The sequence below is a fragment of the Lissotriton helveticus genome, chromosome 3_1, assembly GCF_964261635.1.
Source record: "Lissotriton helveticus chromosome 3_1, aLisHel1.1, whole genome shotgun sequence".
In the NCBI taxonomy this organism is placed as follows: Eukaryota; Metazoa; Chordata; class Amphibia; order Caudata; family Salamandridae; genus Lissotriton; species Lissotriton helveticus.
The window spans coordinates 801731007-801747903 of NC_136061.1; the positions used below are offsets into that span (position 1 = coordinate 801731007).

The window sequence follows — 16897 nt, forward strand, 5'->3', positions numbered from 1 at the left end:
CACTTTGTGGATTTGCTCCATATGAAAGGGAAGCATGTTGTAAGTGTGAGCATCGATGACACCATCATGACCATGCGCTCAATCCACTCCGGCTCTCCGTCGGACCCATTCCCGCACCACGTCTTCAACAGAGCAAGCAGCACCATCGTACCCCACCTGCGCAATGTCATCAATCTCTCCCTCGAGACAGCGACCTTCCCAGAGATCTGGAAACACACCGAGATCAACGCCCTACTCAAAAAACCTAAGGCAGACCCAAGAGACCTCAAGAACTTCCGGCCCATCTCTCTGCTCCCCTTCCCGGCCAAGGTCATTGAGAAAACTGTCAACAGACAGCTAACCCGATACCTCGAAGAAAACAGAATCCTGGACTCTTCCCAATCAGGGTTCTGCAGCAACCACAGCACCGACACTGCCCTCATCGCCGCCACCAACATCATTAGGACCCTGCTGGACAACGGCAAGACCGCAGCACTCATCCTCCTAGACCTCTCTGCCGCCTTTGACACCGTCTGCCACCGCACACTACGCGCATGCCTCCATGTTGCAGGGATCCGAGACATGGCTCTGGATTGGACCACCTCCTTCCTCTCCGGCAGAACCTAGAGCGTCTGCCATCCCCATTCCATTCCAAAGCCTCCAAGATTATCTGCGGTGTACCCCAGGGATCCTCCCTCAGCCCAACGCTGTTCAACATTTACATGGCCCGCTCGCACACGTAGCCCGACAGCACGACCTAAACATAATCTCCTACGCCGACGACACTAAGCTGATCCTCTCCCTCACCAAGGACCCCATCACAGCCAAAGCCAACCTCCACAAAGGAATAAAGGCCGTCGCCGACTGGATGAAGACCAGCCGTCTGAAGCTGAACTCGGGCAAGACGGAGGTCCTCATCCTCGGCTCCAACCCTTCAGCCTGGGACGACTCCTGGTGGCCGACGGCACTGGGGGCAGCCCTGACACGCACCGACCACGCACGCAACCTGGGAATCATCTTAGACTCAACGCTCTCAATGACCAAGCAAGTCAACGCCGTCTCCTCCTCCTGCTTCAACACCCTCCGCATGCTCCGCAAGAACTAAAGATGGATCCCGACAGATACAAGAAAGACTGTCACCCAGGCCCTCGTCAGCAGCAGACTCAACAACGGAAACGCCCTCTATGCGGGAGCCCCGACCAAGCTCATCAAACGACTACATCGCATCCAAAACGCCTCGGCACGACTGATCCTTGACGTACCACACCACGGCCACATCGTCCCCCACCTGAGAAACCTGCACTGGCTCCCCGTCAACAAGAGGATATCCATCAAGAGCCTCACTCACACAACCAAGGCATTCCACAAGACTGGCCCAGCCTACCTCAACAGACGGCTCTCCTTCTACATCCCCAACCGAAAGCTATGCTCCGCTGACCTCTCACTTGCCACCGTCCCGTGCATCCGAAGAACAACCACCGGTGGGAGATCCTTCTCCCACCTCGCCGCCAAGATATGGAACACCCTCCCACTGAGCCTACGACAGACCGAAGACCTGCTGACCTTCAGGAGGATACTCAAGACCTAGCTGTTGGATCAGTAGCTCCCCCCCCCCCAAGCGCCTTGAGACCCTCGCTGGTATGTAGTCCGCTTTACAAATGATTGATTGATTAATTGTACATCACAGTGAAGTCTGACTAAGGCTGAAGTGGGTGAAGGAAAGATAGAAGAAAGTAGGAAAGAAAAGAAAGAAAAAAAAGGAAAAAACAAGGAATGAAACAAGGGAAGAAAGAATGGAATAAAGGAAATAAGGGCAGAAAGAAGGAACAATTGGGTGTGCTTCTGTTTGTGGTGACCCTGACTAGTTTTGAGGGCGCATTGGGTTGCCACAGGAGCACAGAGTGAGAGCAGCTGCTGTATGCTATAGTCCGCGGAAGCAAAATATGAATGAAACAAGAACCGAGGATGAACAGAGTAGGCTGAAAGCCCCTTTACGTAAGTATATTATACATATACTTTTGGTATAATGAAAAGGTCAGGGTTAACACCAAACCTATTTAAAGGCAGCTCTTAAAAAGAACTTAGAACATCATTAGCAGTAGGAAGGAACTGATAGACATGGAATGTGCCCTGTACTGTGAAGAGCTGGTTAGAAAGCCTTCCGCTTTCAAACCTGGTGCTAAACACAAAGGCAACACTATAGTAATAATTAAGTACCAACAAAAACACTGCCATTGACAGGAACTACATTTTGTGTTGATGTGCTCTCTGTGAAAAAGAAAAATTAGGTCACTGAAGTAAGCCAATGGCCGACGTCGGCTGATCCCCACTGACCCTTACTGCATGCTGTAGTAGGTTTGAGCAAATTGTGGCTGGCACAACAACAGACCAATGGATAAAGAGAGCTGGCTGAAAGCCCCTTTGAAATACATACCTACATTTTAGAACAGAAAAGTGGGAGATCCAAAAATATAATAGCGAAAATATATTTCCCTAATGAACCTTGTATTGAAGCAGAGGCAATTTCAGGCGGTAAACATCCAACATAAAGACATTTTTTAGTACAAAAAATTCGGGAGTCTTACGCTTGAATCCGGTCTGTTGGGACCAATGCTTTAAGTAAATATATTTTATGCATGTACATTTTGTAAAATCAAAAAGTCTTGGGGAAGTCAGACTTTAAACGTGCCCAACTCTCTGCAATGCTCGACATTTATGGGCGTCCATGAAACACGAGGAGATTGAACCATAATAGGCCAGTCGTACAATAGTAATCAGTTGCTTCGTGTGGAATATTTTCGCACAGAGCGCTGCCAGAATGCCGCTGTACCTGTTCTGGGCGTAACCGGCGGACTCGGTCAGAATGCCACCTTACAGGGCGCAAAACAGAAAGTGAAACATTCGCTGCTGCTCTAGCCAAGGTCCTGGGCAAAGTTCTTCTCACTCGGGACCCGGACCCAGCGGCCTGAGATGGCGCGTCGTCTGGCGTCGCTGCTCAGGGGGCGCTGGGGCACAGTAACCCTGGCACCCCTGGCGCTCTACTATCTCACCTTCTGTTTACCTTCTTCAGGTAAAATAATGATTTTTTTTTGCCCGGGCTTTTCGTAGGGTAGGAGGGCGGGGCTCTGGGTTTACAGAAGGAAAATATATGGTACATATCAACATAGGTTTATGAATGCAGCTTCATGCGCCGATTGATGTTCAACAAAACCGAAAAGAAACGGAAACAATGTTTAGGTTGTCCTTGGTGAGGGAGCGTCGGAAGTCTGTGAACTGTGCTCAGGGACACATAATATGAATGATCATAGCTGGCAAGTTTTACGTTTGCTTATGTGTGACATTTCCAAGGTTTCAGAGTACTTAGGGTTGACACTCAGTGTCCATATTTGGCTGTAGAATGACACTTCTCTATTAGTGTATGCATTACAATCAATGACCGGTATAGTTTTAAGTAGTACGTGTGACTGTGTCAGCTACTTAAAGGTGAGAGGCCAATGAAAATACAGACAGAATCGTTGTGTCCACCTTAACTTCTTTGCCCAACGCTCAGACTCTTCCATCATTGCTTCTGGAATCACCTCTGCCAACCTAGAGTGACTGTCAGGAAGCATCGTTTCTGTATCCTGCCCTGAGAGCCGTGCTGCACCGCAGGCAGTCTTCTGCTACTACTGCCAGGCAGGGGTCGAAGTGCATTAAAAACAAGCATTGGCACAGCCCATATGTCTCGCTTTTGGGACCTTATAAGTATTTAGTTATGCAGCACAATATCCTTGGTGCAACAACATCAACTGTTGCATGGCTAAACACTTATAAGTCCCAAAGGCGAGACCTATCGGCTGTGCCAGTGTTTGTTTGCTTTTGCATCTTCCCTACTAAGTCAGTCTCAGACCCCTCGTGACCAGCAGCCCCTCATAACGTTTCTTCTGTTTGGCTGAGACTCTCTTACGGTGAGATTAGCTTGAGCACTGCTAAGTGAAAGTATTATGTGGTTCAGAATCATATTATATATGGTACTACTCATACTAGGAATATTTGTGTTGTAATGGATGAAAATTAGCCCTAGAGAGAGCCTGGTTACCTGCTTTGAACACAGTTATGTAGAATATTATGAAGTAGGAATAAAATGACCGTTCTCTTTCTGTGTTTCCACATATGGAATGTTAGATCTAATTTGGGATGCAGTTTGTGGTGCAACTTAATAAGTAAGTGAGACAGTGTAATCTCTATGTTAAGGTGCTTAGATTAGTTTCTTACTACAGGCATTCTGGAGACAGAGAGCAAAAGTAATAAGAAAAGTATGCCACTTATCATTTGTCATAACTTATTACTAATGAGCAGCGCTCAGACGTAACGCAGGCCCCTGCAGCGCTGGGGGCACCCAACCCTTGAGGGGGCCCCCATTCAAAATAAGGCCAATGTATATCTGTGAGATATGGGAGACTTAGGGGGCCGTTATCATTTACCATTACGCCACTGGAGCAGCGATGCCTTGGCACATGTAGGCTTGCCACTATGAGTCTACTCTAAGGCAGTGCTTCCCAGACTTTTTAGAACCACAATCCACTTTTTCGTATGACAAACCTTTGTGACACACCTACCTTTAATGTACGAGGTGAGCAGTTTTTTTAATGCAATTAAAGGATTGTGTTGTAACGCATTGTCAATTACAGACGGCACATTTTCCATGGAACTTTTGTTTATATTTATACAAACATATAGTTTTACTAATAAAACCATGTTTCTTGCAAACAATAGTGTGAAATCTGTTTTCAGTGAATATTTTTTGTGCATCACTAAGTAAAGTGTTTTTATTTATTCTGATCTTATTAAAATCTTTGTTTCCATCACACTTCAGAATTACAAAAATATGTGCTCATTTTTGCTTTCACAGCTGCAAAATGTGTACAGTTTGTTTAAAGGTATTTACATTGTGTTGTGTGCTACGAAAAATGTACATCCTGCAGCCTTTCATTTCACACTTCATGTACCCCAGCGAGGCTATCACATAATTCACTTGAATTTTCTTCCTCGGACTACAAAGTGAGAGGAGTTTGTGAATACCAGTCCGAAGTTAAACATAAATAAATGAATAAACAAATAAATAAATAAGCTGCAATTTATCAGAAGACATAGCCTGACATTTGACCTCTGTGTTTGAAGCACAGCACATGAGGCAACATAAATGCATAATTTAAAGTGTATATTTATTTTTATTTATTGCTTGGACTTTTGTGACCCACTAAAAATTAGCTTCCGACCCACCAGTGGGTCACAAGCCGGAGTTTAGGAAACACTGCTCTAAGGTCTCCCTTCCTCAATCTCCCCTTCACCTAAGGGAGCGAACTGCCAAGCTCACACACTGGGTTGAGCTATTGAGTAATCATACCACGGTGAAGACATATATTCAAACTGCGAACCCTGACAACCAAATTGCAAGAGCCCCCACTCAAACAAATCCTAATGGCATCTTTGGATTCACAGTTAAAGAGTGTGAGACCTGGCATCATTGGTGTGAGTCTCCCTTCCATTTTTGACGGATTGCCTCCTCTGTTTTAATATGTTTTTGCTGAATTTATGTTTTGGGCACTGTGCCACTGCTAATCAGGGCCACAGTGCAAGTGCTCCCTATGTTAAATTAATGTATTGATTGGATTCCATGATTGGGTTATTTGATTTATCTGTCAGCCCCTAGTACAGTGCACCATGTGTGCCCAGGGCTTGTAAATCAAATGCTGCTGGTGGGCTTGCAGCACTGGTTGTGCCACCCACAGAAGCAGCTTGTAAAGTGTGTCTCGGGCCCGCCATTGCAAGGCCTGTGTGCAGTCTAGCACTGCCATGTCGACTTGGCCAAGTGCACCCAATTTCCAGTCCCTAAACCTTCCCTTCGCTTCATATTAGACACCCTGTGGTAGGCCCTAGGGCAGGGTGCATTGTAAGCATAAGGTAGGACATGCTCTGATGTGTGTAGCATGTTCTAATAGTGAATTACAGCCATTTCCGTTTTTTACTATTGAAGGCTACCTGTTCTCATTGGCCAGAATGGGCAGTTAGATTATTACATTCTTATAATCCTAACTGACTCAGGGAACATGGTCGAATTTAGTATGCCTGAACTCAGAATAATAAAATACATCTTTTAGTAAAGTTTATTTTAATATTCTGTGTTTGCAAAAACCACTTTTAGAAAGTAGGTATTTGCGTGCCTAACCATTTGAGCCTGCCTCTGCTGGTTTGTGTATTCCTTGTCTGGGTTTGTGAGTGACAGGGCTGGGGGATTCCAGGAGACAGGCAGGGGCAGCCCGGTGGTGAATAGAGAGATCTGCATCTAGATGGGAGGGAGGAGTTGCACCTGGGACCTGAATAGGGCTGGGACTTCCCTCTACAATGCTGGCTCCACCCCCTGTGGCTTATCTGATGTCTCTGCCCTGCACTGTGAAAGGAGAGGAGGAATCATGTCAACAGAGTGCTCCAGAGCTGTATCTTCCCTCCCCTGTGGTGGCTCCACCTCCTGTGGGGCGGCTGATGTCTCTGCCCTGCACAGTGAAAGGAAGAAGAGAGTCATGTAAACAAAGTGCTCAGGAACTAGTTTGAACTAGGCAGAGGCAGGATTTTGTGGTATAAATATTGGGACCCTGATCCCAAGAAATTAGATCACTTCTGGAACAAGAAACCTTTCTGCCAAGGAGAAGAATCAAGGAAGCTGCAGGAGTTTGGACTGCCCCTCTGCCAGTGTGCTGTTTGCTGGGTTGGCCTGCAGTGGTTGCTTCATTGCCAAGGGAAAGGAGAAGAAACTTTGTAAGGACTTTCATCTACAGAATATTCTCCCAGGGCTTGAACTGTGCTTGCCTCCTGCTGAAGTCTCAGGGACAAAAGACTACATCTCCAGCTCCCTCCTGAATTTCCTTGCTGGGAATTCTGACTCCAGTCACTTGCGTGCCGCTGGGAGTTGGAAGCGCGACGTATCGAGAAGAAGCGTGTCGCTGCCACAGCTGAAATCATTGCAACGCCGGTGAAGCTTGCCTTCGTCGCATTTCCCTGGAAGCGTGTGTTCATCAAAGCTGCCTGCTGTCGAATCATCGGAGAAGCGTGACGCCATCGAGAGAGTCGCCATCACATCGCCGGAGAAGCGTGTCGCAGGGCCTGTCGCGGCGCCAAAGTACAGATTCCTCACAAGACTGCCAGGGCGTCATCGCATCGTCATCGCATTGCCGCATCAAGGGCGCCATCTTCTCGCATCGCAACCGGAACATCACATTGCATCACAGCGCCATCTTGCGCACCGCAACGGACCCGCAAGCCGAAAATCTACGCATCACCTCCGCACCGGTAAGGCTCACAACGAGTCCCCTACTCTGCACAAGCATTGAGGAAGGACGCAACCGTTCCCCCGTGTCACAGAACCGACGCATCTCCCCTTTTGCGAGCCTTTTGTTCACTTTGCGTTACGCATCCATGTACTTTGTTGAGAACATTGTTGCATTTGCCATCAACTTGAACTAAGAGACTTTAATCATCTTTTAAGTAATCTTAAGTGTAGTATTGTGGATTTTTGTCATTTGTGGTCTTGTGTTTAAGTCTATATAAAGAATACTTATTTTTATAAAACCTGTGTTGTGTCCATCTGTAGTGTTATCACTGTATTACTGTGTATATTCACAAATGCTTAACACACTGCCTCTGAGATAAGCCTGTCTGCTTGTGCCAAGCTACAAAGGGGGTGAGCAGGGGTTATTAAGGAGTGTAATCCCCTTATCCTGACTTAGAAGTAAGGGTCCCTATTTGGACAAAGGTGAATACCATTGCCAACTGGAGACCCCCAGATCTAACATTGGTGGTCAGCGGTGAGGATTTGGACTTTGCATTTGTGTTTCATATACAGTGATTGGTGTACACTACTAGAGAGTGCAGACCAAACGCGTCCACATACTTTTTTTAAAAATCCTTTTTCCTTGGACTGTTAGTTTTTCCTGAAAACTCTCATATCTTACTACCATGAGTAAACCAGCATCTGTTGAATCTATGAATCTTGATTTTGAGGAAGAGAGGTTAGAAACCAACAATGTGAAACAGCTCAAGTATCTCTGCAGGAAATTGAAAGTTGCTACATCAGGCATTTCTAAAAAGGAAGATTACCAAAAGGCGCTGAGGGCCTGGGTGGCAGCAAGAAATACTGATCTTGTGGTGGAGCCTCTTGGGAGGCAAATGGGCAAAATGATGGGCCAGAGTTTCCAGCAAGGAGAGGGGTGCCATCCCCACCTGGCAGCAGCATCTTTTTCAAAGACCTGTCCCCAGAGAGTTGGAAGACAGGGAGAGAAATAGGGCACACGAGCTGGAGATGGTTAAGCTTAAGATGGAGAGTCACAGGGAAACAGAGAGTAACAGGTTGTCTTTGGAAAGGAAGAGAATGGAGCATGAGAGAATGTTGAGGGAGTTAAAGATCAAGGCCAAGGGCTTAGAAATCAATCCCTCTGGTGGCAGCGCACCATCTGTGCCTTCAGAAGGCAGGGAACATATTCCCAAGGATGTCATCAAAGATTTTCACAAAGGTGAAGATATTGGTCAGTGGTTTGCAGCCTATGAGATAGCAATGTTGTCCCACCGGGTCCCTGAGAAGGATTGGGGAGCGGCGTTGTGTGGCTGCTTTCTGACTGAGGGGAGGGATACTTTGTTAGACCTGCCCAGTGAGCATAGGATGTCTTATCACCACATGAAGGAAGCACTGATGACAAGGTATGGGTTAACTCCAGAGCTCTATAGACAGAGGTTTAGAAATTGTAAGAAACTGGAGGGACCCACTTGGGTAGAATATGTGTCTTTCTTTTGCAGAGCTATGGATGGTTGGGTGAGGGGTAGCAATGTTGATAATTTCAAGCGCTCTATGATTTGATTGCTAGGGTGCACTTGTCTGCTAACTGTTTTCCAGAGCTACGCCAACACCTTATTGATTGCAAGTTGACTAACCCTTGAAAGCTTGCTGAAGAGGCGGACCGCTGGGTCAGTACCAGGGTCCACAAGGATCTTGTGGGAGACTCCGCCAAAGGTGGGCAGGGTCATCCAGCAGATGAATGGGGGGGGACAAGGGTAAACGGAGGGAGTTCCAAAAAGGTCCCCAAAGTAATTCCCAAGGGAACCAGGGTAAGGGTCCCAAGCCTCCCCCTGCAAAGAAGTCAGGACCCCTGACAGGTAAACCTGTTCATACGGGGCCTGTTACCTGCTTTCAGTGTAAGCAGGTGGGACACCGTTGGTATGATCCCCAATGTCCTCAAAAAGGACAGTATGTGCCACCCCGTGCACCACCCCGTCAGATGGCCAGTGTAGCCCTGGGTGGGGTCCCGCAGACATGTCCCTTGTCTCAGTAGGAGATTTTGAGATGGTCCCTAAAACTCAGCTGCCTGAGAACACTAAAAAATACAGGCAGTGGGTGACCATCAATGGCAATAGAGTGGAGGCTCTCAGAGACACAGGAGCAAGTGTGACAGCTGTCAAGTGTCACTTGGTCTCTGAAGCGCAGGTAGTCCCTCATGCATTCTTCTCAGTTGTTGCCGCTGACAACACAGAGAGCCATTGCAAGGTGGCTCAAGTCCCTTTGAGTGGGGGGGTCTCTGGTACTCTTCAAGTAGCTGTGAGGCCATCCATGCTTGTTGATTGTCTGTTAGGCAATGATTTAGAAAGCTCTCCTTGGGTTAAGGTGGAGAGGAAGGCGCATTTAGAGATGTTGGGTCTGCCTGAGTGGGCATGTTTGGCCACTCGATCTATGGCAGCTAAGGGTGTTCAAGAGACCCTGGAGCATAAAAATATGGCCCAGAGATCTGCCTTAAAGAGAAGAGATAGGGGGCATGGAAAAACAGCCCCTATTGTTCCCACGGTCCAGGAGGAAGCAGACCTTGAGGGGGATGCCCTGGAACCCACTGGTGAGCAAGTTTCTGACCTGGGGAACCTACCTGAGCTGATCCATTGGCAGCAAGAAGGGGGTCCCTCCAGTGAGGAATTTTGTGAAGAGCAGCGGAAGTGCCCTTCTCTTGTGGGTTTGAGGAAACAGGCCACAAACCAGGCAGCAGGAGATCAGTTTGGAGCACATTGGATCTACTGCGAGAATGGTCTCCTCTATAGCGAGCCTAAGGTTGCTGAGCCTGGGTCAGCCCGTGGTCTGGTGGTACCCCAGCGCCTCAGAGCCTTCCTACTGGGTTTGGCTCATGATGTTCCTTTAGCTGGTCATCTGGGGCAGAACAAGACCTTTGAAAGGCTTGTCTCCCACTTTTATTGGCCCCAGATGCGAAAGAGTTCAGATACTCATTGTAGGACATGTCAAACTTGCCAGGCAAGTGGGAAAAGTGGAAGAAGGAACAAGGCCCCTCTCCAACCTTTCCCTGTAGTCGGTACCTCCTTTGAACGGGTGGGGATTGACATTGCGGGGCCACTGGACCCCAAGACAGCCATGGGCAACAGGTTTATCCTGGTCTTGGTGGACCATGCTACCCGGTACCCGGAAGCCATTCTGCTCAGGACAGTGACGGCCGCCGTGGTGGGGCGTGCACTGACGGGGATCTTCTCCCGTGTGGGGATCCCCAGAGAGGTTGTGTCTGACCGAGGTACAGACCTCATTTCTAATTATATGAAGTCTCTGTGAAAGGCGTGTGGTGTTACCTACAAGCACACCACTCCATACCACCCACAAGGTAATGGGCTAGTTGAAACATTCGACCGGCCCCTCAAAGGCATGATCATGGGTCTTGAAGAACCAATGAGGCGTAAGTGGGACGTCCTCTTGCCATGGCTTCTGTTTGCCTACCGTGAGGTGCCACAAAAGTCTCTAGGGTTCAGCCCCTTTGAGCTTTTGTATGGTCACCCAGTAAGAGGACCTATGAGTTTGGTCAAAGAAGGCTGGGAGCAATCTCCCAGGAAACCTCCCCAGGATGTATATAGTTACATGCTGGCCTTCAGTAACCAAACTCGGCGTTTCGGAGATCTTGCTCAGGCAAATCTGGAAGCCAGCCAGGAGGAAATAAAGCGGTGGTATGATCACAATGCCACTCTGATTGAGCTTCAACTTGGACAGAAAGTTTGGGTCATGGCCCCTGTGGAGGCTAGTGTGCTCCAGGACAGGTGGACCGGTCCATATGAGGTGGTGGAGCGCAAGAGTGATGTCACCTATCTGGTGAACTTGTGGTCTCCAAGGAACCCCTTGCGGGTCCTGCACGTGAACCGCCTGAAGCCCCACTTAGAAAGGTCCGAAGTGGGCATGCTCCTAGCGACAGATGATGGAATGGAAGAGGAGACCGAGCCTCTTCCTGACCTCCTGTCTTCAACAGAGCAAGATGGGTCAGTGGATGGTGTCAGCCTCTCTGCCACACTGACTCCTGATAAGCAGTAAGATTGTCGCCAGCTGTTGGTGCAATTCTCTGATCTATTTTCCTTGGTTCCTGGTGTCACAGAGTGGTACGTCCATGATGTGGACACTGGCGACAGTCCTCCTGTCAAGCACAAGGCTTACAGAGTGACTGACAAGGTTAGGGCGTACATTAAGGAGGAAATCTCCAAGATGTTTGCTTTAGGGATCATTGAGTCCTCAAACAGGCCTTGGGCCAGCCCAGTGGTCTTGGTCCCAAAGGCTGCCTCGCCGGGTGCCACACCCGAACTCCGGTTCTGTGTGGACTACAGAGGGCTTAATTCAGTTACCAGAACTGATGCACACCCCATCCCCAGAGCTGATGAGCTCATTGATTGGTTAGGGACTGTACGGTACCTCAGCACGTTTGATTTCAAGTCTGGGTACTGGCAGATCACCTTGACTGGTTGGGCTAAGGAGAGGTCAGCATTCTCCACACCAGATGGGCACTACTAATTCCGAGTTATGCCCTTTGAGATGAAGAATGCACCTGCCACCTTTCAAAGGTTGGTCAACCAGGTGTTGGCTGGTCCTGGAGGATTTCAGTGCCGCCTACCTGGATGACATTGCAGTATTCAGCGCCAGTTGGGAGGAACACTTGCAGCACCTCTGGGAAGTGTTGATAGCACTGTGAAAGGCAGGCCTCACGAACAAAGTGAGTAAGTGCCAAATCGGGCAGGTTTCTGTTGTGTACTTGGGTTACCAGGTAGGAAGCGGCCAGGTGGCGCCCCTACAACCCAAGATTGATTCCATCCTGGCATGGGGACCCCCAAAGACTCAGACACAGGTGAGAGCCTTTTTAGGACTCACAGGGTACTACAGAAGGTTTGTCAAAGGGTATAGCAACATTTTTGCACCCTTGACTGAGCTGACTTCCAGGAAGCAGCCCAAGAAAGTGAACTGGACTGACACCTGTCAGAAGGCTTTTGATGCCCTGAAGACTGCCATGTGCACAGCACCCGTGCTTAAGGCACCCAACTTCTCAACATAATTCATTGTATAGACAGAGGCTTCAGAGCATGATGTGGGGGCTGTTCTATCACAGATTAATGAAGAGGGCCTAGACCAACCTGTAGCCTTCATCAGTAGGAGGTTACTTCCACGGGAACAGAGGTGGAGTGCAATTGAGTGTGAGGCATTTGCTGTGGTCTGGGCCCTGAAGAAGTTGAGACCATAATTGTTTACGGTGGAACACCGCCCTGGTACAGAACATGCCAACGCTGATGGTCTGTCCAGATTTTTTCGCCTTAGTGAAGAGAACTCTGAAGGGGAAGGGTAGTTCTCCCCACATTTCAGCTGTCGGGAACACATGTTAGACCTGGCATCATTAGCGTGAGTCTCCCTTCCATTTTTAGGTCTCGCCTCTCAATGCGCATGCGCATTGAGCAGAGCGAGACTATAGGGGCTTAAATAAGCTTTACCTAGACTGGCGATTGACTGGCGATTTGATGCTGTGCCCGTGCGCTTTTAGGTCAATGTGCAAGTGCATTGACCTAAAATGCGTGTGCACATCATCAAATCGCCATCTGTTCCCCAGCAGCACTCCTCCCACACCTTTGAAGTGAAGCTTAGCTTCACTTCAAAGGCCCCTGCTGCTTCACACCCTCATCGCCGCTCTCCCCGCTCTGCCCCCTCCCCTGCCCGCCGTGTCGCATTTCTCCACCCCCTCCCCTTCTCTGCCTTCCCTTCGTCTTGTTCAAACAAATATGCTTTTGTTTCACCTTTTCCTGTAAGAATACTTTGATTAGTGGTAGTAGATTTCTTGTACTTTTTATTTCCTGCAAATTAACTGAAGTGATAAGATCTCATTAAAGCAAGTGATCGCGCTATAGCAGTCTGTCATTGCATTTCTCCTCCCCCCTCCCCTTCTCTGCCTTTCCTCCGTCTTGTTTTTTTACCCGCTCCGCCCCCTCCCCTGCCCGCCGTGTCGCATTTCTCCTCCCCCCTCCCCTTCTCTGCCTTCCCTCCGTCTTGTTTTTTAAACGCAGCGCTTACAAACATAGACAGCATACACACAAGCTTTCTCAAAATACAGCATGAGAGAATTCTTCACACACAGACACACATGCACGCTCTCACACACAGACACACACACGCATGCACTTGCTAACAGACTCACATGCATGCACTCACATACACACACCCACATGCACACTCAGACACACACAGACACACACATGCACACACACTCACATGAATACTCCCACTCAGACACCCACGCACACAACTAGCACAACTAGCGGCATCCTCCCCTGCCCGCCGTGTCGCATTTTATCCTCCCCCCTCCCCTTCTCTGCCTTCCCTCCGTCTTGTTTTTTAAAAGCAGCGCTTACAAACATAGACAGCATACACAAAAGATTTCTCAAAATACAGCATGAGAGAATTCTTCACACACACAGACACACACGCACGCACTCACACACAGACACACACGCATGCACTTGCAAACAGACTCACATGCATGCACTCACATACACACACCCACATGCACACTCAGACACACACACACACACACACACTCACACTCACATGAATACTCCCACTCAGACACACACGCACACAACTAGCACAACTAGCGGCATCCAAGGAGTGTTATGTTTTCCCATCACAAGGAAAGCATGTGCAGCATATTTTCTGCCACATACGAGAAATATCACAAACTCTTGCGTAGGATGTATTTTTATGTAATTTTGTATGCTAAAGTACTCAGAGAATAGAAGAGTAATTAAATACTTAGTTCCCCTAGAGCTTTGACAAGGACATTCTCTGCCTTTTCCAGGAGCAGTTAAATGTGTTTCTTCTTTGCCGCTATGCAACCACACAAATGGCCAAATAGCTGCTGCCGATTCACAATTAATTTGAAAAAAAACGTCTCCGTTAGTCAGGAGACAGGCAGGAAAGGCTACAAAAAGAAGGTAGCAAGCCTCACCTGGCAGCAGTGTATTAAGGGGAGCTATTTTTGGTTCATTAAAATGAGTGATCAAGCACTAGTGGCCCGTGACCAGTTCTTTGCCTGGATAACCTTGATCCAGCTTTTGCCCATGACCAGGATTATGATGCATCAACCGTCTTGTTATTTGCCACTAACTTTACCAAGAAGTGGGCTACACTATGGTAACATCACTCTGTGCTTTATGTTATCTTGGATGTCAGAGAAACGACAGCCTTCCCCCCTTTTAAACCAGCTGGCCATATTGCCAAGCTTGTTTCCTTAGTATTGTGACAGCGGAGGTTCCTAAGTATTGAGGACTCCCCAAGGCTTTATGCAGCTCGGTTTCATGTAAGATGAACGAGTGAGTGAATACTCCCACTCAGACACACACGCACACAACTAGCACAACTAGCGACAGGCTGAAACACAAAGTAAATAATAAATAAAAAACAACATATAATCTTTGACAGGGATTACACTGCCACTGACAAAAGGTAAACAAAAGTTAGCTCAGGATCTGCAACACTGCATGTTCTTCTCTTCGCTCAAGTTTGACTTGCAACTGTGGGGAGGGGGAGGTGTATTCGCCAGAGCACTTCCACCTCATAATCTGGAAGCATAAATCACCCCGCCCTCCCTCTCCCTATTGTTCGGCTCCCATTTCCTGTAAAGTTCAATTCACAGTTTCTGTATTTTGTGGTCGCCTTTACATAGTGCATTACACAGTGAGTTACAGCCCTCAGTTCACGACAGGCGACACTGTTTCAAGCTGTTTTCAAGCTTTATTACAAATCACAAAAAAGATGTTAATATTTCACTTCTGTTCTTGGATTTTCGTCACAATAAAAAACACTGAATATAATCTTCACAAAAGTTATTTACAAAAGTTTAAGCTATTGCCATTACAAATTAAATAAATTATTTAACAATTAATTTAACAAAAAAAATAAAAGCCATTGTTATTTGTAATATTAATACATCTAAGTCACGTAAATAAAAAACATGTTGCATTACAAATGTTATAGGTGTCACATTTGCGAAAGTTATAACTATTGGCATTGTAAATGGCAGAGCTATTAATTTAGCTATTTTAACAAACACATAAATAAAAAAGAATTTAATTTATAAGACCAATAGCTCAAACTTTCCTAATGCGAGACCTATTGCATTTCCAATGCTTGTTTATGGATTGCCTCCTCTGTTTTAATATGTTTTTGCTGGATTTGTGCTTTGGGCATTGTGCCACTGCCAATCAGGGCCACAGTGCAAGTGCTCCCTATGTTAAATTAATGTATTGATTGGATTCCATGATTGGGTTATTTGATTTATTTGTCAGCCCCTAGTACAGTGCACCATGTGTGCCCAGGGCTTGTAAATCAAATGCTGCTGGTGGGCACTAGTTGTGCCACCCACAGAAGCAGTTTGTAAAGTGTGTCTCAGGCCTGCCATTTCAAGGCCTGTGTGCAGTCTAGCACTGCCATGTCAACTTGGTCAAGTGCACCCACTTACCAGTCCCTAAACCTTCCCTTCGCTTCATATTAGACACCTCTATGATGGGCCCTAGGGCAGGGTGCATTGTAAGTATAAGATAGGATATGCTCTGATGTGTGTAGCATGTTCTAATAGTGAATTACAGCCATTTTCGTTTTTTACTATTGAAGGCTACCTGTTCTCATAGGCCAGAATGGGCAGTTAGATTATTACATTCTTATAATCCTAACTGACTCAGGGAACATGGTAGAAATTCGAATTTTGTATGCCTGAACTCAGAATAATAAAATACATCTTTTAGTAAAGTTCATTTTAATATTCTGTGTTTGCAAATACCACTATTGGAAAGTAGGTATTTGCTTGCCTAACCATTTGAGCCTGCCTCTGCTGGTTTGTGTATTCCTTGTCTGGGTTTGTGAGTGACAGGGCTGGGGGATTCCAGGAGCCAGGCCGGTGGTGAATAGATAGATCTGCATCTAGATTGGAGGTAGGAGTTGCACCTGGGACCAGAATAGGGCTGGGCCTTCCCTTTACAATGCTGGCTCCACCCCCTGAGGCTTGTCTGATGTCCCTGCCCTTCACTGTGAAAGGAGAGGAGGAATCATGTCAACAGGGTGCTCCAGAGCTGTATCTTCCCTCCCCTGTGCTGGCTCCACCTCCTGTGGGACGGCTGATGTCTCTGCCCTGCACAGTGAAAGGAAGAAGAGAGTCATGTAAACAAAGTGCTCAGGAACTGGTTTGAACTAGGCATAGGCCTCTCTGCCTTCAGAGAACAAAGGATTTTGGGGTACAAATATTGAAACCCTGATCCCAAGAAATTAGATCACTTCTGGAACAAGAAACCTTTTTGCCAAGGAGAAGAACCAAGGAAGCTGCAGGAGTTTGGACTGCCCCTCTGCCAGTGTGCTGTTTGCTGGGTTGGCCTGCAGTGGTTTCTTCATTGCCAAGGGAAAGGAGAAGGAACTTTGTAAGGACTTTCATCTACAGAATATTCTCCAAGGGCTTGAACTGTGCTTGCCTCCTGCTGAAGTCTCAGGGACAAAAGACTTCACCTCCAGCTCCCTCCTGAATGTCCTTGCTGGGAATTCTGACTCCAGTCAATTGCGTGC

At 47.4% G+C, this 16897-nt stretch overlaps 1 protein-coding gene across 2 annotated transcripts in view; it reads left to right on the plus strand.

The window, feature by feature from the left end:
• The first annotated feature begins 2760 nt into the window (after positions 1 to 2760).
• The window catches only part of LOC144822969 (uncharacterized), a 502582-nt gene continuing 488445 nt past the window's right edge, over positions 2761 to 16897 (plus strand). Inside the window, exon 1 of one of the 2 annotated variants that reach the window (XR_013608719.1) lies at positions 2761 to 3049. Coding sequence is in view for 1 of the 2 variants with exons in the window: in XM_078681056.1 (XP_078537182.1) it covers positions 2950 to 3049 (100 nt within the window). In the remaining variant the exon portion in view is untranslated. The remainder of the gene's footprint in view (positions 3050 to 16897) is intronic. The other variant, XM_078681056.1, reaches the window with a different exon arrangement.